The sequence below is a fragment of the Artemia sp. Qi Xiang Cuo genome, chromosome 16, assembly GCF_049724085.1.
Source record: "Artemia sp. Qi Xiang Cuo chromosome 16, ASM4972408v1, whole genome shotgun sequence".
NCBI lineage: Eukaryota > Metazoa > Arthropoda > Branchiopoda > Anostraca > Artemiidae > Artemia > Artemia sp. Qi Xiang Cuo.
Genome location: NC_142809.1, coordinates 30084031 through 30109376, shown reverse-complemented (window position 1 = coordinate 30109376; position 25346 = coordinate 30084031). Strand labels below are relative to the sequence as shown.

Here is a 25346-nt window from a genome sequence, read left to right as displayed (position 1 = left end):
TCATTCCCCCAAACACATCCAATCGAAATTTTGATATAGCCATTTTGTTCAGCGTAGTTGATTTCCAGATAGAAAATATCTTTTTGAGGAGAACACTCCCCCAGAACCCTCGGGGCAAGGGTTTTAAGTTATGCCCTGAGGGCATATAAGGTTTTTAAAGAAGGCGTTGTCGTAGAAACTTCAGAAAAGGCTCATTTGATTAGAAATTCAAAAGGCTAGTGCCCGTTTTGATAGTCGAAAGTGATTGGAGGGCAATTAGCCCCCCCCCCCCCACCCAACATTCCCACAAACACATCCAATCAAAATTTTTAGATAGCCATTTTGTCCAGCGTAGTTGATTTCCAGATAGAAAATATGTTTTTGAGGAGGACACTTCCCTACAACCCTCGGGGCAAGGGTTTTAAGTTAGGCCCTTGGGACATACCAAGTTTTTTATAGAAGGCATTGTTGTAGAAACTTCAAAAAAGGCTAATTCGATTGGAAATTCAAAGGGCTAGTGCCCTTTTTAATAGTCGAAGGGGATTAGTAATATTTTTTGTTGTTGTTGTGGTTTAGACCAGGGCACTTCGTATTGAAGGAGTTGTCGTGGGAACTTCGAAAGGGGCTCATTCGATTGAAAATAGAAAGGTCTGATACCCTTTTTAATAGTCGAAAGTGATTAGAGGGCAACTAATCCCCCTTCCACTCCCACCTTTCCATTTTCCCATTATGTTTAAAAACTAAATGTTGCCTCAAGATTAAATCAAAATGCACTGTGATAATGCTAAATCCCAATAAAGCATCTCAGCAGTATCCCAAGAACGACTGAGGGTATTATGTTCAAACTTTCGAGCCTACTTTTGCTCTTAAAATTTAACCAATCAAAATAGTGTAAGTTTATCAAAGATATCAAAGAATGTAAACAGTTTTTTCGCGAATGGTATCAAGTTTTCCATTTCAGGTCAACTAGAGGAGGTATGAAACTAAGTTAAACAGTACTATTTGTGTCCAGATTTTTAAAAGGGTGGATGTTGTTAAAAATTGCTGAAACTTTTTCTCCAGCATACAAATAGCAGGCCAAACTATAAAGTTTTAAAAAACGTAAAGATTTAAAATGTTATTTTCTTTTTCCCTGAAAAGACTATGTCAATATAAAACGAACAGAAAATAATTAAAAAAAGTGTTTCCACAAAATAAGTTTTTCAAAGAAAAGTAAAGAACTCCATTAAACAAAAAATGAGCAAAAATAAAATCAAATAATCTACCAAGCTCAAAACTACCACAAATCAGCATCGATAAATAAATGAAACCCTAAACTAACAGAAATTAAAATAAATAACCGAGTCAAACTCAAAACGAGCAGAAATTAACACAAGTTGGGCGCAAAACCCCTATGCCTTCCTAAGGCCAGAACGAAATTTACACTTTACTGAAAAAATATAAATGTTTTTACTTTTATAACTTTAACCCTTTCGCACCTGACGTGACCTTTATGTCACGCAAATTTAGGAATTTTTCTTTTTTTTTCTACTAAAGACATCTATTCAAATTTGGTATCATTAAATTTGCTGTTTCAAGAGCTGCAAGATGGTGGGTCGCACGATGGTGGTTGACCATCCTAGAGGCTATCAGATTCATTCTTGCCGGAGAGCATACAGTAAAACTGAAATAGTCAAATAACCTTGTTTATTTCGCCTATGGTGAGCTCGTAACTTGAGATAAGGGATTGTGTAATAGCTCGTTAGAATTCCCATTGTCTGTACAACATTTTGATGTATATTTCAAATTGTTTTGTTTTCTCAGTGGACTCCAAAAAGCATAAAAACAGCTGTGACAGAGAGGTCACGCTAGCATCTGCTGATTTCTGACCCGTGACAAACATGTCACGTCAGCGAGTGCCGTTTTTTCATCCGTGACATTTATGACCCATCAGCAGGTACGGTTTAGCTACTAGTGGCTAAATATGGTTTTCTTGTTTATTGCTAATCTTGTTAATGTTAATCTTGTTAATATTGTTAACCCTACAGGCTTTTTGGGCCTGGATGCAATAACCTGGACATCAAATCTCTTGTTTCAGGTTGCCATGACGAAACGAAGGAACCTTACAGACTCACAAATCTTGGCATACCTTGACGAGGATATATCTGAAGATAATGGAGGGGACACTGACGTTGACGAGCAATAAGACCAAGCAGACATGGGTCCTGAGCTATTTGCGGAAGACCCTCTCGAAAATCGTTCCTTTCTAAACAGTTACGTATAGCTGCAACCCTTACGTATCAACAAATTCGCTGAAATCGACGTGTCTAATGTTGTCGTCTCTGACGTATATATAGCAGGAACATCAAGCTCTTGTGTTCCTGACAGCGGTTTCGAAATGGCTGGAGATATCCTTGATTCAGTTTCCCCAGAAGTCATTGCTTTAAAGGACCAGGGTCTTCTCAACGAAGTTAGTATTGATCCTCCTGTAGGAGATCTTCTAGACGATGCTGATGCGGAGACTTCGTCGTCAAATGACAGTGATATTGGTGCTACTGAATCTGATTCGGATGAACCGCTATTGAACTTGCTGTGGAATAGAACGAAATGCAAGACACAAGTGAGTGACTTCTCAGAGCCAACTGGAGTTAACCTCGATTTCTTTCAAGATTGCGAGACCTGTTCAGACTACTTTGTCGAGATACTTGGGGATGAATTCCTTGACCTTGTGGTTTTTCAGTCAAACCTATATGCAACGCAGCATGGGAAACCCCTAAGACTGACAAAAGAAGAGTTCCTGACGTTCATCGCCATCAACCTTTTCATGGGCTATCATCAGCTTCCATCGATTCGATCTTACTGGCAGTGCGATCCTGATCTTCATGTCTCCTTCGTTGCTACAGAAATGCCTCGCAATTGTTTCCTGCAAATCCTCAGATTCTGGCATTGTAGTGATAATACCAAGCACCTTAAGGACTGCCAAGACAAACTGCAAAAGCTTCGAAAAGTAATAGAACTGCTAAATATGCAGTTCAGCGATGAAAACCATGGGACTCGCGGGCAAAGCATCGATGAATCAATGATCCTCTTCAAAGGGAGTCCATCATTAAAGCAGTACAATCCTCAAAAGCCTATCAAGAGAGGATATAAAATATTGCGTAGAGTAAGCAGCACTGGATTCATCCATCAATTTGAGGTATATCAAGGCAGCAAGGTCGACGCAGACCAAACATTTGCGCGATTTGGTTTAGGAGGCACAGTGGTTTGTGAAAGGACAGCTAGCCTCAAAGGGAAAGGCTATATTATTATGTTTGACAACTTCTTTACTTCGTTGCCACTTTTGGAGTACCTCTACACAGAAACGATACATGAGTACGGAACGATACGAGGAAACAGAAAAGGCCTCCCGGTACTAAAAGAAGACAAAATGCTTCTTCGAGGACAGTTTGACTTCAAGGCCAGCTTGAAAAACACGAGAGTATTTAAGTGGAAGGATAATCGTACAGTTATGATGGCTTTGAACTACCACGGTAATGAAGGAGGGGAAGTTAGCAGAAAGCAGAAAGATGGAAAAACCATGCTAATAAAGTACCCTCTCATTATTAAGGACTACAATCGGTTTATGGGTGGGGTCGACAAGGCGGATATGCTGAGAGCAATCTACGGTCATGAGCGTAAATCCATGAAGTGGTGGCATCGTCTTCTTCGGCTTCGTCGACATGGCAGTCTGCAATGCTTACGTTTCGTACCGCGAGAACCACTCGATGGCACTTCTTGATTTCAAAAGGCACGTTGTGCAGGCCCTTGTACTTTCAGTTTCTGCGAAGCCATCTAGGAATGGTAGGTCTCCCAGGAGTCCCAGGACGGTTTCGAACACAAAATATAGAACGACGATGGAAAGTGTGAGTGCCGACATACGGTTGAAAAACCATGGCATTCATTGGCCTCGTCTTAGAGAGAAACGACAAAGGTGTGAGATGTGTTCCCTTAAAGGAATAGAGCGGAAGCCTTTTAGTTATTGCCAAGCTTGCAGTGTGACCCTGTGTATTAGCAAGGAGACCAACTGTTTCCTGGAGTACCATGAAATCGAGTGAAATGAATCCTTATGGTTAACTTGAAGACTTTCTTTTCTTTTCTTATCCACTTTTTGTACTTTTGAACGGTTTCTTCATTAATATTTGAATATTTGCATATTTTTTTGGTAAGCAGTAAGCATTGACAGGTTAGTTATGTCAAGGACTGAAAAGCTTCACTAGCTGACGGGTCATATCTGTCACAGATCAAAAAAGCGCAGCCACTGACATGCCATCTATGTTACAGTAGAAAATCTCATACTTTGAGTTCAGTGACATCTTTTTAAACATCAGATTCGTGATCAGGAGCATCAAATTAGTTGACAATGTGTCTTCGATCATTCTGGTCTAGCAAAAACAAGGTCCCCGGCGCGAAAGGGTTAATAAATCAAATAATTTTAACATTTTGATTACTAAATATCAGTATATGTATATTAAACTGACAATGCACATTCATTTGTATTTTTTCAGTAAAATACAAATTTTGTTATGGCCTTTGGAAAACATTTTACTTTACTGAAAAACATTCTTTTAAATGTTTTCACTTTTATAACTTTAAGAAATCAAAAATTAATTAAGATTTTAAGGAATAAATATCAGCATATGTATTTTAAACTGACAATGCACATTTTTTTCAGTAAATTCATTTGAATTTGTTTTCAGTAGAGAACAAATTATATTCTGGCTTTTAGAAAGCGTGGGGTTTAGAACCCTACTCATAGTAATTGCTGCTCGTTTTGAGTTTGACTATGTTATTTATTTTAATTTCGTTTTGGGTTTCATTTATTTATTGATACTGATTTGTGGTAGTTGTATGCTTGGTTCATTTTTGGTTTAATGGAGTTCTTTACTTTTTATTGAAAAACTTATTTTGTGCAATTTTTTTTTTTAATTAAGTACAAAAAAGGATTGAAAGGGGAACATAATAATTATATGCAACACGGACCAGCCAACTGGGCCAGGGAAAAAAGTGCAAACTTGGGGCTCGGGTTTTGGCAGTCATTTGGCTGTAGATACATAGGATAAGTTGGCCCATGGATATAAAAAGAACTTCAAAATAGTGCATTTGAACACCCAAAGGGTATACAGTGAAAAATGGCAACATTTATTAGTAAAAGAAAAAGGAAAAATTGACTTGGCAGGCTTAGTTGAAACATGGCTAAAAGAACCAAAAGTGTTTAAGGGAAACAAGTGTTACGGAGTTCATAGAAAACAGTCTAAAATGGTTGAAAAGTAAATCTTTTAACTTGGTTTGGCTTAGAGTGTGTTTTGCTTGCATTCCGGTTATTTTTTGTGTTGTTTATATTCCCCAAGAAACAAGCTCTTTTTTGGAAAAGGATACACGGTCAATTTTAGAACATGAAAAACGTAATTTTTCATGGAAGTTTCATCATAGTTTTTGTTTTTTTTGGGGACTTTAATTCTTATACAGGGGCGACTGTAGAAATTTTATCGGTTTTGAGTTCTGTTCACGATGGTATATCCACTGTTAATTTAGAAGATATTGTTACAACCCTCCCACAGAGTACAAGTAGGGGCCACACCCGTCGTAGAAATAACTGGAGTAAAAATTTGTTAGAATTTTGCGGGCATAAAAATTTAGTGATATTAAATGGTAGATTTGGAAATGATAAGAATCTGGGGGAGCTTACTTATTTGTCGGGGTATTCTCCAAGCATAATTGATTACATTTTAACTAGTCTGTTTTTGAGGGAAAGGGTGATAGATTTTGGTGTATTAATGGTCATAGGGTCCGATCACTTTCCTGTCAGCTCAACATTAGAGGTCTTTGTAGCAACCTTAACAACTATGCAGTATAGAAGTAAAAGTAGATTTTATCCAGAGGGTGGAATTCATAAAAGACTTAGGAGTGGAGGAAGATGATAAGAATAATTTTTAAGAATTAATGACGGAATTAAGTAATCAAGATTTACTGCATAGAAGTCTAGGATTGGCCCAAGAAGGGAATGTTGATTCAGCGCTGGAGGTTTTGGGTAGGGAAGTTTACGGCGCGGGAGAGGAAATATGTGAAAATAGAGGGAACCAGGCTATTAAGACATTCTATGATGAAGAGTGTAGGAATAACTGGGAGGAACTTTGGGAGTCACTAAAGGTATTGAAAGTAAATGAAGAAGGGGATAGTTTTCAACAAGTGTATCAGAATTACAGGAGGGAGAGAAAGGAATATAAGAATCTTGTAAAGGTAAAAAAAGGAAGTTTGAGATGGAAAAAGCTGAAAGGCTAAGGTTAGTTTTTAGAAAGAGTGAATCAAAAGAGTTTTAGAAGCTTGTTAAAGAACCAACTGGGAATAGAAACGAAGAAAAAGGTGCAATCGAGGCAACAAGATGGCCGGACTACTTAAAAAATAAAGAATTAGTAGAAATCAGGAGCTACACATCCGATGGAGATTTAATGAGCTTTGAGGAAGAAATTATAGAGAGACCGATGAAGGAAGAGGACTACGAATTATTAAAATCTGTCGCCGAGGATAAAACAGTTAACACCATGAAAAAAATGAAGGGTAATTCAGCTCCTGGTTTAGACGGAATCCCAATGCAAGTATGGAAATGTGTAAAAGTATGGGTTATCCAAATCATCGCTTTACTATTTTCGTCCATTACCAACAACCCCCAATGGCCAGAGCCAAGGCCGTACCCAGAGAGGGGGGGGGTCTGAATCTCCCGCCCCCCCCCCGCGAAAGGGTTGTCTGACTCGTAAAAACGTAACAAAAATGGATATAAACAATTTTTGTATGCAGTTTTTGAGGTTTTTTGTGTAAACACCCCCCCCCCCTTCCCCCGAAAAAAATCTGTGAGCAAAACCCCCTCACAAAAAAATCCTGGGTACGGCCTTGGCCAGAGAAATTGAATACATCTGTCACCATACCGTTATATAAAAAAGGGGATAGCATGGATCTTAGGAGTTACAGTGTGATCAGTTTGGGCAATGGTGTAAACAAGCTTTTCGCGAAAGTTTTAGGGAATAGGTTAGATAAGTGGCCAGAAAAATCACAGGAAGTTATCGAAATACAAGCAGTATTTCGCGAAAATTATAGTACTATTGATCAATTTTTTATTTTAACCAGTCTAATTAGGAAATGTACCAGGAAAAAAGAGGATAAGTTGTTTGTGGCCATTTTGGACTTAAAAGGTGCTTTCGATAGTCTAAATAGAGAAATTCTTATGCATTGTTTGATTAATTTAAGATTACCGCGTCAGTTTGTGCGAATTTTATTGCAAATATATTTGATGGTGAAGTTTGTTGTGCGGGTTGGTAAGGAAACATCGAGGGAAATATTTAGCAGGTTAGGAGTAAAACCAGATTGTACTTTGTCACCGAAGTTATTTTCGTTGTATGTTAATGACATTGAAAGCTATTTAAGGGAAAGGAAAGTAAGTGAATTGCAATTATTTGAAAAAAAAAAATGTTTTCACTTTTGTACGCCAATGATACAGCTTTATTGGCAAATAGTAGAGAGAATCTGCAGCATTCATTAGAGATTGTAGAAAAGTATTTTAAGGACAAGAGATTGGTTTCAAATCTAGAGAAGTCAGCAGTAATGGTTTTTGCAAAGGGAGCGAAGACATCTGAAGAAAATTTTAGTTACGGTGAGGGGAGTTATAAAAGTTGTGAAGGAGTATGGTTACCTAAGCGGTAGCCTTATTTCAAATGGTAAGTGGACAAGAAACATAGCTCTAATGTCAAGTAAAGACAAAAGTTTAACTGATTTATTTTTAAAGAGTTGTGTTAAAGATATAAGAGAAAAGGATATCAAGCTACAAAAGCGTATTTTTCCAAGTAGATTAGAACCTGCTACACATTATGGGGCAGAGATATGGGGACACCAAAGGGGGTGGAAATGGAGAGGATACAGCTGCGTTATTTTAGAAGATTAATAGGGTTAGATAAAAGCTTAATAGCATTATTATAAAGGGTGACCTGTGTCTTTTTAGCTTAAGAAATAAACGGTTAGTGCGCATGGTTGGTTATTGGGAAAAAATTATTGCTATGCCACATTATCGGTTAACAAAAAATGCTTTCAATGAAATTGTTATTGGATAAAAGAAAAGATTCTTGGCCTGTGCAAATTAAGAGTATACTAGACAATTGTGGGCTATCAGGCTGGTGGAATAACGGCACTGGACCAGGGGTGGAAACAGGATTGACTGCAAAAGCTGTGGAAAAAGTGCTATAAGATCAAGAGATCCAGGTTTGGCAAGAAGACAAGGTTTAGTCACAATCCCTTTGAATATATAGAAAAATTAAAGGAGCCTGGGGAAAAGAAATATATCTAAGATTTGGGCTCCAAAATGATACTTTAAAGTGGGTCTTATCAGTAAGGGGGAATTTTATGCCGATTGGGGGAGAAGAAAGTATTTAGGGAGGGTTAAGGTACGGAGTGGTCCCTTCTCTTGTCCGATGTGCGGGGAGTCTGAAGATTTAGAACATTTTATGTGTTATTGTGAAGAACTGAAGGTACTTAGAAGGGAAATTTTTGGGAGGGATGTCATGGAAAGAAAATAAAATAGGAAGTAGTTGCAAAGTGGATATTAGAAATTTGGAAAACTTTGTGAGTGTGGGGATGAGACATAGAGAGGGTTTTTTTTATCGTAATGTTATTTTTAAAAGTATTTGAACTTTTTATTATGTTTTATGCGTTGGGTTGTATTTGTGTTATTCATGGTCCATGGGGCTTTTGTGAGAGATATATCTATATATCTATCTATAGGGAAAAAGTGGACAAAGACCAATTACAGACGGGGATTTTGTGATTCAGAAGGGTAGACGTGGTCAAATCCTTATTGTATGAGGGGATTATGTCGGAAAGATAGAATATGCGATTGCAATCTTAAGAACGCTCAGTAATGGTGTGACACGGTGCATTGCCTTAGTAAAACAGACTTTATCTATGATTTATTTAAATGTTACTGTCATTTTTTGCGAAATTATTGCCCTCAGCTTGTCACATAATGATGTAGAGTAGGTCCTGTAAATATTTTTCATATGTAACTACATGACTTCGCAAAAAACAGCCGCCATCACTTTTCCAGCCAAAAAATCAGTTGTTTTCTTTAGCCAATTCTGCTTTACCATCCACTGTTTGACTCTGTTTTTGTGTTTTGGGTGTACAGCGATGTAGCCACATTTCATTCACAGTAATTAATTGGTGCCATAACTCCGATTTATTATTCATAGATTGTGCCAACGTATCATTGGAAATGCTCCTTCAAACTCGAGTTTACTCTTCATGGACAAACGGGCACCCTACATGTGGATAGCTTTCTCCAGTCAAAATTTCTATTCAAGATACACATAAACACGCATCCTATGGAAATATTTATAGTGTATGCTCTCTCCCTCTGTATAATTCAACGGTCATCTAGCACCATGCGGTGAACATTAGTGATGTTACCAAATGTTTTTTAAGTATTCTGGCATTCCAAATGGTCATCATCTACCAATCTGGTACGGCTGTGTTTTAATTATGCTGCAGAGACTTTAACAGTGGTAAAGGATTGCGCTGTCATCGTACACATCACATCACATAACATCGTACACGTACACATCTCATGTTTGACTTATGTAATGTGTTGTCCTTTAACAACAAATGTTTTGTATACTGCTCAATATTCGATTTTTATCAATTTTCACAAAAACTTTCACATCAACTTACTCAATCAGTGGTCATGTAGCAATCACTTGTCTAAAATGACTGGGATTATTATGAGTATTATTGAGAAGTCGTACAACCACAATGCTCAGCGTTTGTTGACAATTTCTGCTATCTTATCTTTAAGGCTGGGAGCTTTTTAGACAATCAAATTAATTAACTTAGTTAAATAAATGATTCCCCGGCTTAGTTAAATCTAATTTATAGGACTAGAAAAAATTAAAAACTATGGCTTAACAGCGATATCTTTGTTTCAGTGTGCTTTTTGGTATACCAAGAAATGTCTTTAAAAACGAACGAAGGTTCTTGAAATTACCCCCTTTCAGCTGATATTTCGTAATTTCTCAATCGCTCAATATATGTTGATCGATATTCTTGAGTTTGTCTGTTGCTGACGAATTTGAATTTACGAGTCTTTTTGTTAATCTTATTGATTCAACAAGAATTGATTCAAAGTTCCATAGAAGCTTAAAACACAAAAATATTTAGGTGGAATAACTAGTCCAAATCTAGTGAACTAAATTTCTTTCTTTATAGGTTTACAGGTTAAATTTTGTCCATTGCTCTAAGAAAAAGTAAAAGATCATGTTTTAGTGATATTCACCTGCTCTTTCTAATTTTGGACTTCTGTGACATGTAAAAATTGTAATTTTGTGTATTTCTCAAAGCTGCTTTAAAATGTTGTTTTCCTTCATAAAGACGAAGTTCTTAACTTTTAGTGCCCCCTGATTCTCCAGTGATTTCCATTATGAAAATCAACGATAGCAGCATCACACTTGGATTTCGTCTAGAGGATAATGGTGGAGCCGTACCTACAGATTTTCTGGCTAACTTAAAGCAAGTTGGGGCAGAATGGAAAGAGATTTGCATTCATTGGAGTGAAAGAACAGTAACATTCATCAGTTTACGGTGTGGAACCACCTATCTTACTCGACTAGCTGCTCGAAATGTTGTTGGTGTTGGAACGTCAAGTGAAATTCTGCGCATATCGACTTTGGGTGGTAAACCAAAACTACCAGTTAATAGTAGTTTTGTTCAACTAAATTCAACTTGTGTTATTCTAGCTTTTAAAGCGTTTGAGGATGGAGGCTGTCCGATGCAAGAACTGAATATATTGATCCGCAGAGTAGAAGCATCTCTCTGGACAGCAGGTATTGCTACCAATGTTTTCTTTGAAATCTTTAATCTGCAAATGGGTAATCTTCTGTGCTGATTACTTGTGATTTTTGTGCTGTTCTTATAGCATTGTGTTTAGCATATGTAGTTTAAACATGCGTTTCATAGTTCTAAAAGTAAAAAATCACATTAAAGCATTCTCCAAGGATTTTTTTCAATTTCTGGCTCTAAAATCTCCAAAGGACACCATAGCCTTAGCAAGTTTCTGTTTTTAGTTATTTTTCCTAAAATATTTTTGAAGATCTTAGACATTTTACCATGATATAGAAAGCACAACCTCCCACCGAGTTAGATCACAAAATTGATTATCTTTCACTGTCAAATTATCTGTAATGCACGGTAAATTCTTTAACCACAGTTTCCCTGTGTCAATTAAACGAAATCTCTTACTGTATATATATTTGTTTTAAAATGGTATAAGCAGGCGTGGACGCAGAAACCTATTTAATGGAAAGGGACCAAAAATAAAAAAAATACATATAAAACAGGTAAATTACTCTTATATGGAAATCTAAAAATATTTTGAAAAATAATCTAAATTCTTGGGATTCCAACGGGAGTGACAAAGGTGTAAAGACTAACCTTTATATGAATGCCTTGGGTTAGCGTTATGAAATTCCTCTACCCGATAGAATTGTTCAAGTCAATTTTCAGAAAGTAAGATAATATCCTAATTTATATGTGCATAAAGAAAACCCAAGATTCTTATTGGTGAGAGCCTTTTTAATTTATTAAGTAATTATTTTGTAGTTGGAGAAACGTCTTTGGGACTTCAAGAGAAAGTCATTCGAGGGCTAGATCCCGACAGTTCTTATGAGCTGAGGATTACAGCTAGAAATGAAGCAGGAACCACAGAATCTTTCTACAGTTTCAGAACACTTCCTTTAATTGAAGGTATAAGTCTTACCTTTTTCATTATCACTCAGAAGTGTTGCCGAAATCCTTTTATTTTATCAATAGATAATAACCCTTATCTGAAAAACTTTATGGTTGATGTTGATTAGTTTTTTCTATGGATCATAGAAATTGCGGCTGTACCTAGACTGAAATCAAGAAGAAAATACGTGACTATTGGATTTTCTCTATTGCCTGTGAAAAATAACCCCAACTTGAAAGTGTAGGATTCAATAGTGGACACCATCTTTGCTACAAGTGATACGAAATGTATCTGTCAAATGTCCCATTACTACACCAAGAGCAATATTTTTTGTAGAGTTTGCATAGAAAATCTTCAGCATCTCTTCTACCGACAAATACTTGCAGACTCATCACAGTCAAGTACGGTGTGGTATTGAATTTTCAAGGTGACCACTTCAGTCAGAAAGTTGAAAATATTAAAAAAAAAAAAAAATTCTACGAGAACTTTCACCCATGCAGCCTCTGGGGCAAGCCGGATGCGTCAATTCATTTAAATGTAGGGGGCCAAAATATATTTTTTAAACTTAGGGGAAGGGCGGTTTTGTTGTTTTTTTTCAGTTTTTTTTAATGAAAACACGAGAAAGGCCATTTTTCAATGAAAACACTGAAAAATGAATTTTTAGAAATCCAAGGGGGAAGGAAAAAAGTCTTTGGCCTAAGTGTGAGTGACTATATTTTAAAACTTTTGGACGCTAAGAGAAGATTTGGTCCTGATTGCTGGTCATATAATATTGAAAGAGGGCTGTGTTACACAAAAATTTGACGTTTTAATACACTTTTGAGTGAAACGGAAACGGAGGGGAGGGGGTCAGAAATTTCTTTCTTTTCCTGTTTAGCCTAATTTCCTTTCTTAAAAAAATTTATCGTAAGATTTATAGTGAAAATGGTTATTGTAATGAGAATTAATAAAATACACGAAAATTAAGATCTTTGGAGGTTCCCATAGGGTATTAAAAATGAACGGGAATTAAGTAAAAAAAAACGCAATTTGGTGATCCAATTGAAATAAAGTGCAATGTTAGGACCGGGAGTCAGGAATAAGTTCAAATTTTGATCACTCTTGAAAGAAAGCCTAAAAAAAACCTTTAAATATTTGTCTTGAAAAGAATACTAATAGTAGGCCTATATTTTAGCAGAACATATAGAAGAAACTCTTGCTTACTTTTGATTCATTTTCATTAGCAGGAGAAGTGAATCTTCTTACTCTGATCGGAAACTCCCTTAAGCAGAAAATTCGTCAAAGAAAAAAAAAATTGGTTCCTGGGAGAACCTAAGTTTATTTGATTTTTAATTTAAAAAATAGCTTAGTTTTTTAACTCTAAAAATTATCTCACATGTCTTTTTTTTTAACTTCAGATAATAAAATATTTTATCATAGAAGTTGGATGGTTAACCTATTAACACATTGTTTTAGATATGTTGGTTTTCTAAATGTTAATTTCAGGAAAAACAAGATAGTTTTAGAACTAGGAAACAACCCGTTTATGATGACTCATAAAATTATTGTTTTACACCTATACTGTCTCTTGTACTCTCAATTGATATTTAAGTATTTTATTTCCTAACTTTCAGACTATTTTGAAGAAATTCATGTTGCTGTTCGCACCGAAAGCACCTCCATCAGCCTTACTGATATTCGAATTATTTTATCAATATCAATATCATGTGTAGCTGTCTTATCGGCAGCAGTAGCAGGGATTCTTTTATGTCTAAAAAGGAGTAAGTGTAGTTTTCATATATGAGTTTCTCAATTTATTAGAACTCAGCGTTTGAATTTGAGTAAATGGAATCAGATAGCCGATGTAAAACTTTAAGTTTTTTAAATACACCATAAGTATGCAATGATTACAGCGCTTAATAAGACCCTTAGAGAATCAATCAAAGATAAAATCTTCTTGAACTTTTCTATGAATTTTTCTGTCATTTTGCTTGTCAGTTTTTTTTATTGTGGCTCTGGGACATCAAAACATGACCTTGTAAATCATTAAATAAAAAAAACTTTTTTTAACTGAAAGTAAGGAACGACATTAAAACTTAAAACGAAAAGAAATTATTCCGTATATGAAAGAGGCTGTCCCCTCCTCAACGCCTCGCTATTTACGCTAAAGTTTTTCATTGTTTAAAAAATAGATTTGTGAGAAAGAGTCAAACTTCAGCGTAAAGAGCGAGGAGTTGAGGAGGGGACAGCCCCTTTCATATACAGAATAATTTCTGTTCGTTTTAAGTTTTAATATCGCTCCTTACTTCAGTTAAGACAACTTTTTTTTAATTTAATTTCTGAAAGTTTTTGAATTAATTCATGTTCGTATTTTGGCTAGCCGTACATGAATAATTAAAACGAAATTTGTAAATTAATTTTACTTTGTTTTTCGTTAAATGGCTTTCTCAAAAGTTGTTTAATTTTATTTTAATTATAATATTAATTATAATAGTTTTAATTATAATAAATATACGTAACTTACGAATTAACTTACATAACGAACTTTCATATTCGTATATTTTTATAACATATATTAGGGGGTTCGCCCCCTAGTCAATACCTCGCTCTTTACGCCAAAGATAGAATTTTGTTCTAATTCTTTAAGAATGACCCCTTAATCACAAAGGCCATTAATTAGAATAGTTCAGTTCAGTTCATTTTATTTAACATCAAAAATACATTTAACTAATATTCCAATACCCGCCCCAAGAAAGATACAAAAAAACACTTGTGACTGGACGGGTACTTACAACTTATCTACTAACTAATAATTAACTATAAACAAAGGAACAAAAAAAAACTATGAACCTTGACCTAACAAACATTTTTCCAATTTATTTTTAAATAAACCCAGGTGCTGAGGCACCCGAATGCTTTTCAAACTGGAACTCAACAATATCTCCACGAGAGTCTATGAATTCATCGCTAAGGAATTCATCGCTTGCACTCTTTTGAATAGACGAGCCAGCCTGAGAATAAAACTGGCCAAAATAATTCAAGGCTACATTTTTATCACTCACATAACTTCCATTTATATCAATGCAATGCGACTGGATACTTTTCCGATTTCCCAAAAACTCATTAATAACCTGCCATGTTGTTTTTGGTATCTTCCTTACTATAAGAAAACTTTTCTTCAAAATACTTCTTCTTTGCCTGCCTTCTCACACAGTTCACCTCCTTTCTCACTCACTTGAATTCTGCAAAATCTGCATCATCCTGACTATTAAGAGATTGCTCATATAACAAGTTCCTTTTTTATCTTATCTAGTATTGCCTCTGTAATCCATGGCTTGCGGGGACCATCCCTCTTGTTTGGTCAAACGCAAGGGGCATGTTTTCTCATAAATCGATTGGAAAATATACATGAACTGATTATACGCTAGAGAAGAATCACAAGAAATCTCCAAGACCGAGTCCCACTTGATACAGATCAACTCCTCAGCAAAGCTACTCAAATTTTGCTTTTTCAGCTCACGTTTCAGTATTTTCTTAGCCGGGATACGTCGTTTTCTAATACACGTTACTTGAGCAATTGCCGGGAGATGATCTGAGCCTGGATATCACATATCAATAGCTTTGTCTCCAATAGCTAGGCCCCACGAAAACGTTATCAATTAAGGTCTCAGAATGCGTAGAGATTCGGGTAGGTATACAAGTTGAAGGGTAAAGGTCACTTGAAACCATATAATCAAAAAAATCCAAATTTTCACCTGAAAGATGCAAAAGGTTATAATTAAAATCCCCCATATAAAAACAAATCCATTCTTGTAGATGAAACAAACCTCATCAACTCATCAAAACCTGCTACAAACTCATCCAGGCGAGCATTGGGTGGCTTATACACCACACTAATTAAAACTTTCGTTTTTTCAAATTCCAAACAAAAACTTTCAATCTCACCTTCTATCCATACACCCAAATCCTCCCTCACCATATACTTCATATTTTTTTTTTATCAAAAATCCCAGGACTCCTCGGTTCATAGTTGATCGGTTTCTAACCTCAAAAACATATCCTGGAAAGGAAAAAGCCGAGAGAGATTGGCCAGAACTCAAAAGAGTTACACAAATACCCATTATATCAAATTTTGAAGATGATATCTCAATCATCTGCAGAACATCCAAATATCCTGTAGTGAGGTGGCAATTCCACGTTCAAAGACATAGCGACATGTCTGAACTAACTTGCGACGGCAATATGTAAGAACCCTCACGAAGAGGTTTTGAATTAATAATTGGCATATCCTCACTTCCAATTTGAGTCTCTAAATAATCTTCAATACGGAGCGGATTACGCATGAATCTATTCATTTAAGAAATATCATTCATCATATATAAAGAAATAAACTAATTTCTCTTTTCTAAAAGAAAAAAGAAAAAAAACAAGAAAAGAGCTGACTAAAAAAAAACAAAAAACAAAGAACAAACAAACAATACAGCACAAATAATAAACTTTTACTAAGACACTAAAGGGTGTCAACAAATGAGAGGATTCGTGTTGAGTGGCTATCACCCTGCCCACGTTTGTAAAAACGGCCGCGTTCAGACAACACGTTTCTTACACCATATCTGTCTCTCGCACTTTCAAAAAGCGCTCTTTTCATTTTCGTAAGATATTCAGTGATGAATACGCCTGATTTCGACAGCTTTGATGTCGCTCAGAATACAGAATACGCCGTATCTTTAGTTGCAAATTTAACAAGAACTGGCGCAACAGTCGTAGGTGTCTGGATATTCCGGGCAGCGTTCAGAAGTCTGAAACGGTTCACAGACAACAACTGTTCTTTCTGGACATTTACACCCTTTTTCTTCACTATGGCAAACCCAATCATATACGTAATCATTCCTGCTCATTTTAAGTTTCGATGTTACTCCTTACTTTCAGTTGAAAAACTTGTGTTTTTATTTAATTTCTGATCGTTTTTTTAAATTGTGCTGGGAAATCCGAGGCCCCCTTCATAGCAATGTCCCTTCCCCCATGAAAATTTCCTCCATGAAAAGATCCTCCCACGTAACCCCGTAATCATGAAAAGATCCTCCGACAACACCCCCGCCACCCTCCCCCCTACCAGAAAAAATCCCCCCTGAAAATGTCTGTATACTTCCCAATAAACAATACTATATGTTAACATTCGGCAAAGTTCATAACTTGCAGCCCTTTCCCCGAGGACTGTGGGGGATTAAGTCATCCACAAAGATATTGTTATTATATACTTCGACCATGCTGAACAAAATGGCTATCTCAAAACTTTGATCGGGTGACTTTGGGAAAACAATGAGCGTTGGAGGAGGCCTAGTTGCACTCCATTTTTTGGTCACTTAAAAAGGGCACTAAAACTTTTAATTTTCGTTCGAATGAGTCCTCCCGCGATATTCCAGGACCGCTGGGTCGATACGATCACCCCTGGGTAAAAAAAAAAAAACAAATAAACACGCATCCATCATCTTTTTTCTGGCAAAAAGTACAAAATACCACTTTTTTTTCAGATAGGAGCTTCAAACCTCTACACTAGGGTTCTCGGATACGCTGAATCTGATGGTGCAAATTTTCCTTAAGATTCTATGGCTTTTAGGTAGTGTTTCCCCCCTTTTTTCGCAAATAAGGCAAATTTTCTCAGGCAAAGTTTCTAAACTTGACGAAACTTATATATTTGAAATCAGCATAAAAATATATTCTTTTGATGCATCTAATGGTCTCAAAATTCCGTTTTTAAGAGCTTTGGTAACCGTTTTTTAGAGTTTCGGTTACTATTTTGCCGGGTCAAAATTCTTGGTTATCTAGCCAACAGATTAGGGTCTATTTTTCTATTTAAATGAGATAAATATAGATATATCAGTGTTGATGTGTCAATATTAAAGTAAAAGAAGATACTTTAAGAAACATTTCCTAATAAAATTCCATAGTTGAAATTTGATTCTGTAACCACTTTCTCTCTCTCTCTCCCTCTCATCTCTCTCTCTCTCTCTCTCTCTCTCTCTCTCTCTCTCTCTCTCTCTCTCTCTCTCTCTCTCTCTCTCTCTCTCTCTCTCTCTCTCTCTCTCTCTCTCTCTCTCTCTCTCTCTCTCTCTCTCTCTCGCTGTTTTATTCTTATTTTAGCGCAGTTAAGGGTGGATATAAGATTGCTTTAGATTGTTTTTTTTATTTATATTTTGAGTGCCATACTAGATTAAAAATAAACTTTCCCTTATGCTTACTGTTTATATAACAAGTTAAAAAAAAAATTATTGATTTTTTAGATATTAAACAAGCCAAAAAAAGCAAAAAAAGTCACTGTTCATTTCAACTGAAAAATTGAATGAGTTGTATTTGCTAAACGACTCACTTTTAAGCCAAACACAATGCTATTGCTTATATGCATTAGCTTCAAATACTGAAAACATTTATCATTGTCAGTTTCATATCCCAGGAGCTCGGGTGCACATGTGGTCTAAAGGGTTTCTCTGTGTAAACCCTACTATAGGTTGTCACTGAGTAAGAAATAGCGATATTTCATTGGAAAAAAATTCACAAAAGTAAAAAGGGATTTCAGACTAAAAACTGGTTCTTTTTCCCTTTGTCGGCCCTTTTCTGTGATATTTCAATTTACAGGGCAGCAAGCAGTCCAAATTTCAAGTATTATACACTCCTTTGGGCCTTCTGATCCATCCTTTCCTGTGGCTTATCAGGAAAAAGTTGAATACAATTTTAAGGAAAGAATACAACGTCAAGATGACCAGTTCCAACGGAACTTCCTTGCAAGTCCAGAGGAAGGTAAGATCCATAGGCCATAGTAGGCTCTACATCTCCTTTAATTTTTTTTTTATTAGTGCTCATTGAAGGTAAAGAACTAGATTTCTTGGCAGAAGTAAATGTTTAATAATCGTTGTTTTAGTTTTAGCGATAAGACTAAAACCCTCCGTAACGTAAACATGTCATTATTTCTTGATGTCATCACTGCAAAGACAGAAAAATTACTCATGTCATCGATGAAAGATAGTGTGAATAGGACACATCTGTGATTACCAGCATGGGGTGCTGTCCCCACCGGTGGGGTATGACAATATTTTAGTAGGCAATCGGCAGGATGTGCCCTCTTCGGCTGACTATACTGTAGAGCCTCAATCTTGAAAAAAAAACATTTTTCATGTTGAATGACATCACATATACATTTAAAGAGCAAAAGAGATACATGATAGCATTACAATGACGCCATACAGTGTAAAATATGGCCCAAAAAAATACACTAGAGTAAAGGCCTTTTAAGCTTCCTTCAGGTGAACACACGTGAAATTTTGAATAACAAAATTCTAATATCATGGGGGAGGGGCTGTCGGGATTTTGGAAAATCCCAGATGGGACATGGCCCAAATCAGTTGGGAACCACCGGGTTATTCTATTGAGTAACCTACTTAAGATTACTTTTGGTAAGTTGAATTTTGTCATTTTTTCTGGATCTCTCGTTTTTTATCCTTGGATTCTCAAAATTGTAGCTCAATGTTGAATTTCAAAGCGTCTTTTTTAGAAATACCTGGGGTTTATGTTGATGAAATTTTTTCATTCAAGTGCTATGTACAGTCTGTGAGTAAAATTTGTCTCGTAACTTAGGTATAACAAGAAAACTTAAGCATTTTTTCACTCCATCTTCCAACGCCTTCTTTTTTTTCACGCTTATCCATCCATATTTACTGGACTGTAGCAGCGTTTGGCTTGGTATATTTGTCTCCATTGTCTGGCCTGTATGGGTTCTGTAAAAAAACGCTGTACGATTGTTGGGCAGTCTACAACCCCGGGGTTTACGGAACATTTATGAGAAAGAAAGGATACTGCCAGCTTCTGGGCAACAGGAGTTATATGGCCTTTTGTTTACTTTTAGGCTACAACATGGTAGACACAACACTGCAAGCAAGAACAGTTGAGGACCTGTATAGGCTAATTCCAGAGAATTTTGGACTGATAAAGATTTTCGTTGGAATTTTTATTAGCTCTATACAAGTAAGAGGAAAAACTATCTCTGATGTTCATATTTTGGAACTCCAGTAAGGAGTCCCCAATAGGTGCTATGCCCCTTTTATTGGTCAATAAGATGAGGGGTTAAGACCAGATAGATCCGTTTGTGTCACAACCACGGCATGAGGAATTTTAAGTGGATTAAAAAGTGAATTATATTTCCAGAGTCAAACAGAGTTATTTTTGGCAACAGAATATCAAAACCAGGGTAGAAATTGTCTCGAAATTTCATGATCTAACAAAAGTACACCTTGCAGTGGGATTGTTTGTTTAGAGAATGCAGACGCCAGTATGCATGAGGGCCTAGGTAGAAAAGTAGAAAGGCGTGAAGAAACCCAAAAGCCTAGACAAAGGCAGCCAAAATTCTCCAACCGCCACAACAACTGTCGGCAATAGATCACACCATACCGTTCAGCCCATAAGGAAAAGCAAAGATATAGGCCTAAATCAGGGAAACTTTAAAAAACGGCTAAATTAAATCGTTTGCCGGAAGAGCATTGAATAACTAAGCTTCAAACCCGCCTAAACCTTAAAGCACAAACTGCCTTTGCGGCTTTACCGGTTCAAGATTTATACAAGTCAAGATCAAACAGTTCGTAGTAACGAACCCGGATCAATAGTAACCAAAACTCTAAAAAACGGAATTTTGACATCAATAGATATATCAAAAGAGTTTTTTTTATGCTGGCTTCAAATATATAAATTTCATTAAGTTCAGTCTTACCCATCAAAGGTTACGAGCCTGAGAAAATTTTCCTGGTTTTCGAAAAAAGAGAGAAATAGCCCCTAAAAGTCAAGTAATATCAATGTAAATCACACCATCATATTAAGTGTATCAGATAACCCCACTGTACAGGTTTCAAGCTCCCATCTGTAAAAATGTGGAATTTTGTATTTTTTGCCAGAAGAAAGATCACGGATGCGTGTTCATTTGTTTTTTAGTTTGTTTTTTTTCCCCAGGGGTGATCGTATCAACCCAGTGGTCATAGAATATCGGGAGGGGGCTCATTCGAACGAAAGTTAAAATTTCTGTTGCCCTTTTTAAGCGGTAAAAAAATTGGAGGGCAATTTCCCTGTCCCTTTTTTCCCCAAAATCGTCCGATAAAAATTTTGAGATAGCCATTTTGTTCATAATAGTTGAAAGGCACAATAAATATGCCGTTGGGTATAACAATTCCCTCCCACAGCCCCAGGGAAAATGTCTTTAAGTTATGAAATTTACCTATTGTTTGCACATAGTATTTGTTATTGGGATGTAGGCATACATTTTCGGGTGGAAGGGACAAATTTTCTGCTGGGGGGTTTTCCAAGGGGGAATTTTCCATGGAGAGGGAAGTTTCCAGGGAGTGAAGTTGTCAGGGGAAATTATACACTGGGGGATTTTGCCAGAATTGTTATACAAAATTCTTTTTATATGTCTTGTTTTCTCTTTTCCGTCTCAATTTTACGCTCGGAGTGGTTAAGAATATTGTCCAGGGTGAATTTCCACAGGGATTGAGTTATCTAGATATTTCCGTGATGAGGGGGTTTCTTCGTGGAGGTGGGGCCAGATTTCCTGGCAATATTTAAAAAACGATCAGAAATTAAATAAATAAAAAACAAGTTTTTCAACTGAAAGTAAGAAGGAACATTAAAATTCATGACCAACAGAAATTTTTACGTTTATGAAGGGGTTGCCTTGTCCTTAACACCTCGCTGTTTACACTAAGTTTGAATTGCGTCCCAGTTATTTAAGAATGACTCCTGAAACAAAAGGGCCGTTTAATTAGAACAATAAGGCGCTTTTTTGAAAGCACTAAAAAAATTTAGCGTAAAGAGCGAGGTGTTGAGGTGGGGGCTACCCCCTTTATATACGTAATAATTTCTGTTCATTTTAAGTTTTAATGTTGCTCCTACTTTCAGTTGAAAAAACTTTTTTATTTTAGTTAATACTTTCAAAAACTCAAGGAAGCTTCCTTAAAGAGATTCACACTTTTTCCTGAACAAATTTAAGAAGGGAAAGTAACTCAGAAACATGGATAGAATTTGAATACTGATCAAAATACATAGGCCAAAAATGTCTAGAAATAAGAAATTATAAACTGATAGATTATGCAAATAAATGGAACTGCAGACTTCATTTGTTGGCACAACAACAAAATAATGGGAGAAAATTTCGAATCTACCGACGCGTATATAAAAGTATACTTGAAAGAATAAGAACCTAAAATAATTGACAAAATTAAGTAATTAGCACATCACTATACAGAATTGATGGTTCTGATAAAGAACAATCGCAACGTAGTAAGAATAACAGAAATAGGCAAACTTACACAGAACAAAGGAGCAGATTTAGACAACAAAAAATAGAGACGTAAGTACCCAGGGAATTACGCCAGAAACTTTCCCAATAGAGAAGATCGGAAAATCAATTAACAAACAGTTTCTAGGGCCCATAATAACGTATAAACTGGTGTGTTTGTTGATTCACACTGATTGCTTAGAAAATTTAAATGGACAATTAGTTGGAATTGCTATTGATTCTTTCGGCGTTCAAACTTAACTACGAACCAACCGCATTAATACAGTGAACATTATCCCTATCGATACAGTTGTGGCATTATGTTATTTTGAGGATAGATATCCATACCCGTCAAATCAGGTTTCAACGGGAATTGCACGAAAGGGTAGAACTCTGCGCAGAAGAACATTCAAAGCAGATGTTGTACCCACCCTTGCACTGAAGGTTCTTGAAGAAGGATAATTCGGAGATATTGGAATCTTGAGAGTCCTCTCACTGGTAACGACCTCCATGACTGTGGGATTGAGTGAGGTAATCTCTAAGAGAACTGGGTAGACTAGAATACTCTAGCTACCCAGTCTAGAAAATTAGAAACCAGATGTATAAATTCGCCCTAAAAAGAATTTAGCTATTTTTTCTTACCTTCGGAAGGTTTGAAAAAGCAGAAGACAGGAAATCCTGACTCGTTAAGATAAGAAAGCATAGCATACCAACTGGGAAGGCAAATTATCCTATAGTTCTTGTTTTCTGTGTCACTTCCTTTTAGGAAATGATGGGCTTCAAACCTTAAGTTGCCAAGATGACGCAGCAATAACGAGGCACCAATTTTGCTAGTCTGGTTCGCAAGTAAGTGTTAAGAACATGCTTTCTCGCAAAAAAAAAGTTCAAGAGTATCACAGTCTGATATAAAAGACCTAATATGAGAATTCAGTCCCCATTTGAAGAAGGTGAAAGCAAAAAAATTATAAAGAAAAGAACATTTCTAAAATACAGTAGAATTTGAAAATTTAATCTGTGTTAGCAGATACTACAGTTCAATCCATGTTTTAAAACAATTTTTATTCTTACTCCGAAAGTAAGAAAATCCAGAAAAGACAAAAGAGCTGCAAAAAAAGAATATAATCAGAAATTTCAATCCGAAAAGACAGGCACTATTAGTCAATTCTCATATGAGCGCGAATTATTTGTTCTTTTTACGAATGTAAAGAAAAGCAGGAAGAGGGAAAGAGATGAAAAAGAAAGACATTATTTAGAAAATCGGTCTGCACTGGCAGACAGTAGTGTCTTTTGCGATCTATTTTTGTCAGCCTGCGGATGCAAGTTTAAGGGAAAGGAGAAGGTCCTCGCCCTTGTAACAGAAAGTAAGTATAATATGGAGCTGGAATGGGGAGAACCACAGAGGGTTTTGGAGAGGCTGGGTGGTAGTAATTATATGGTTGAATTGGATGAGTATGGGAGGGGTGGAAGGTCTGTCCTGTGAAATTGCTGCGGTGTTTGGCCTCGAAGGATGGCGGCAAGCAATCTATCTTATAAACCAGAGATAATTATCAGATACCTCAGCTAACGACTGGTTCGGGTCTTTCGTGGTCAACTATGACCACCTCTTGAAGGCCTAGTCTGTCAAGATGGTAGCTGTAGGGTAAAGTCTCCCCCAATAACAATTAATACCCATTCCCCCACACCTGTACCTTTTACTCGATTCTCATCGTTAGAAGTTATTGATAATAAAATAAAAGTTCAAAATAGGGATAAAATCCTTTTTAATAGACAGTGTTTAGAAATTCACAAAAAAATACCAGATATTTCGGTCACTGTATATGTGACCCAAATATCTGGTATTTTTTGTGAATTTCTATACACTGTCTATTAAAAAGGATTTGATCCCTATCTTGAACTTTAATTTTATCGTCATGGAAAGGCAGTGTGTCCTCCGAAATTATCTATGTTATCGATACCTGCTCGCTCTTTGACTGTTCCATGGCTTAAGACCAAAAAAAAGTTATTACATTTTTCCCTCATATCTGTACCCCAAATATGCCAACTAGGTTACAGAGATCTCAGAGGCAAACAAGTAAAAGTATTATACAGCTGATTCATGTTAGTTTTGGGAAGCTTATTTGATCTTTTCTGATTCTTGGCTCTCCCTAGAATTCCCAAAGCGGCTGTTGGGAACTGTTGGCTGAAAAGTTTATGGTTCTAGATTTATGCTTTGAATCTTGGGTACATTATCCCAGAAATTCTCAGCTCCTCAACAGTTCGACAATTTGACTGTTACTTGAATCTGGCTTAGGATGAGTTTACTTCAAGGAGATTCAGAAAAGAAAATATGGGGAAACAAATAGCAGCTAGATATTGGTTTTAGGGTCAGTTTGTCGAGCTACTGTTTGACCTGTTTCACTCTTTATAGGATTAAAGAAAGAGGATATAGGCAGAAAAGTAACACTTTTAGTTTGATGGAAGATAAATTCATTGTCCACGACAATCAATTAAGTGTTAAAGGCTAAACTAAAGTGAATTTTTTTTAGAAAAGTCACAGCTTTATGAAGTTTTTTTAAACTGAGAGTGCTGTTATATCAAGAATAATACTGATATTTCTTTTAAAAGACACTTGAGAAATTCGAGAGAAGTGAAGTTGGTCTTAGATAAAAATAGGTTCGCAGCAAGAACTCATCAGAGATCCTGTATTCATAATTCCTTACCCAGCACTCTCTCCTCATCACTTTGACTAGGGTTTTACAGTCTCTTTATTGGCCCGTTTTTTCGCTATAGTTCATTTTAAAGTAAAGCAAGTAATGATATCTACCGGTTTATGGTATAGTAAGTTTAACAGACAAGTTGAATTATCCTGGTATCAAGCTCAGTAGGCTATGTGAAAAGAAACTTGGAATCACTTGCCTCCAGTTTACGCACTACAAATTTGCTGTGGTTTCCAAAAAAAATCACAATTTACCGCAAAAAAGAATTGGATCTCTTCTTTTTTTAATCAAGAGAATAATCTTAAATTATCTCACGATATTAGAGGCCTTCTAGAAAAAAAAATGTTTATTTTGAAATATTCTTCGACTTACTAGCACTTAGTCATTGATTGTTCCAATCGAAGTCCGAATGTGTACTTTTATACAATGGCAACAATTTGGGATCCATACCAATCGCTTGAGTGACGAAAATGAAAGAAGAATATGACACCTTGGCCTAAGTTTTGGAGTACATTGGGTGATTTGTGTGGACGTAAATATGGTAAATTTTTTTCTATGACAGCAAAGTGACCACACAATATTCCTTTTTTTTTTCTTGTGTCTT

General features: G+C 36.2%; 1 protein-coding gene across 1 annotated transcript in view; it reads left to right on the top strand.

Moving 5' to 3' along the window:
• The window catches only part of LOC148942772 (cell adhesion molecule Dscam2-like), a 551837-nt gene that overhangs the window by 495934 nt on the left and 30557 nt on the right, over positions 1-25346 (top strand). The window contains exons 23-26 of the mRNA XM_089101980.1: positions 10422-10853; positions 11629-11772; positions 13369-13515; positions 18368-18529. Of these exons, the coding sequence (XP_088958106.1) occupies positions 10422-10853; positions 11629-11772; positions 13369-13515; positions 18368-18529 (885 nt within the window). The remainder of the gene's footprint in view (positions 1-10421; positions 10854-11628; positions 11773-13368; positions 13516-18367; positions 18530-25346) is intronic.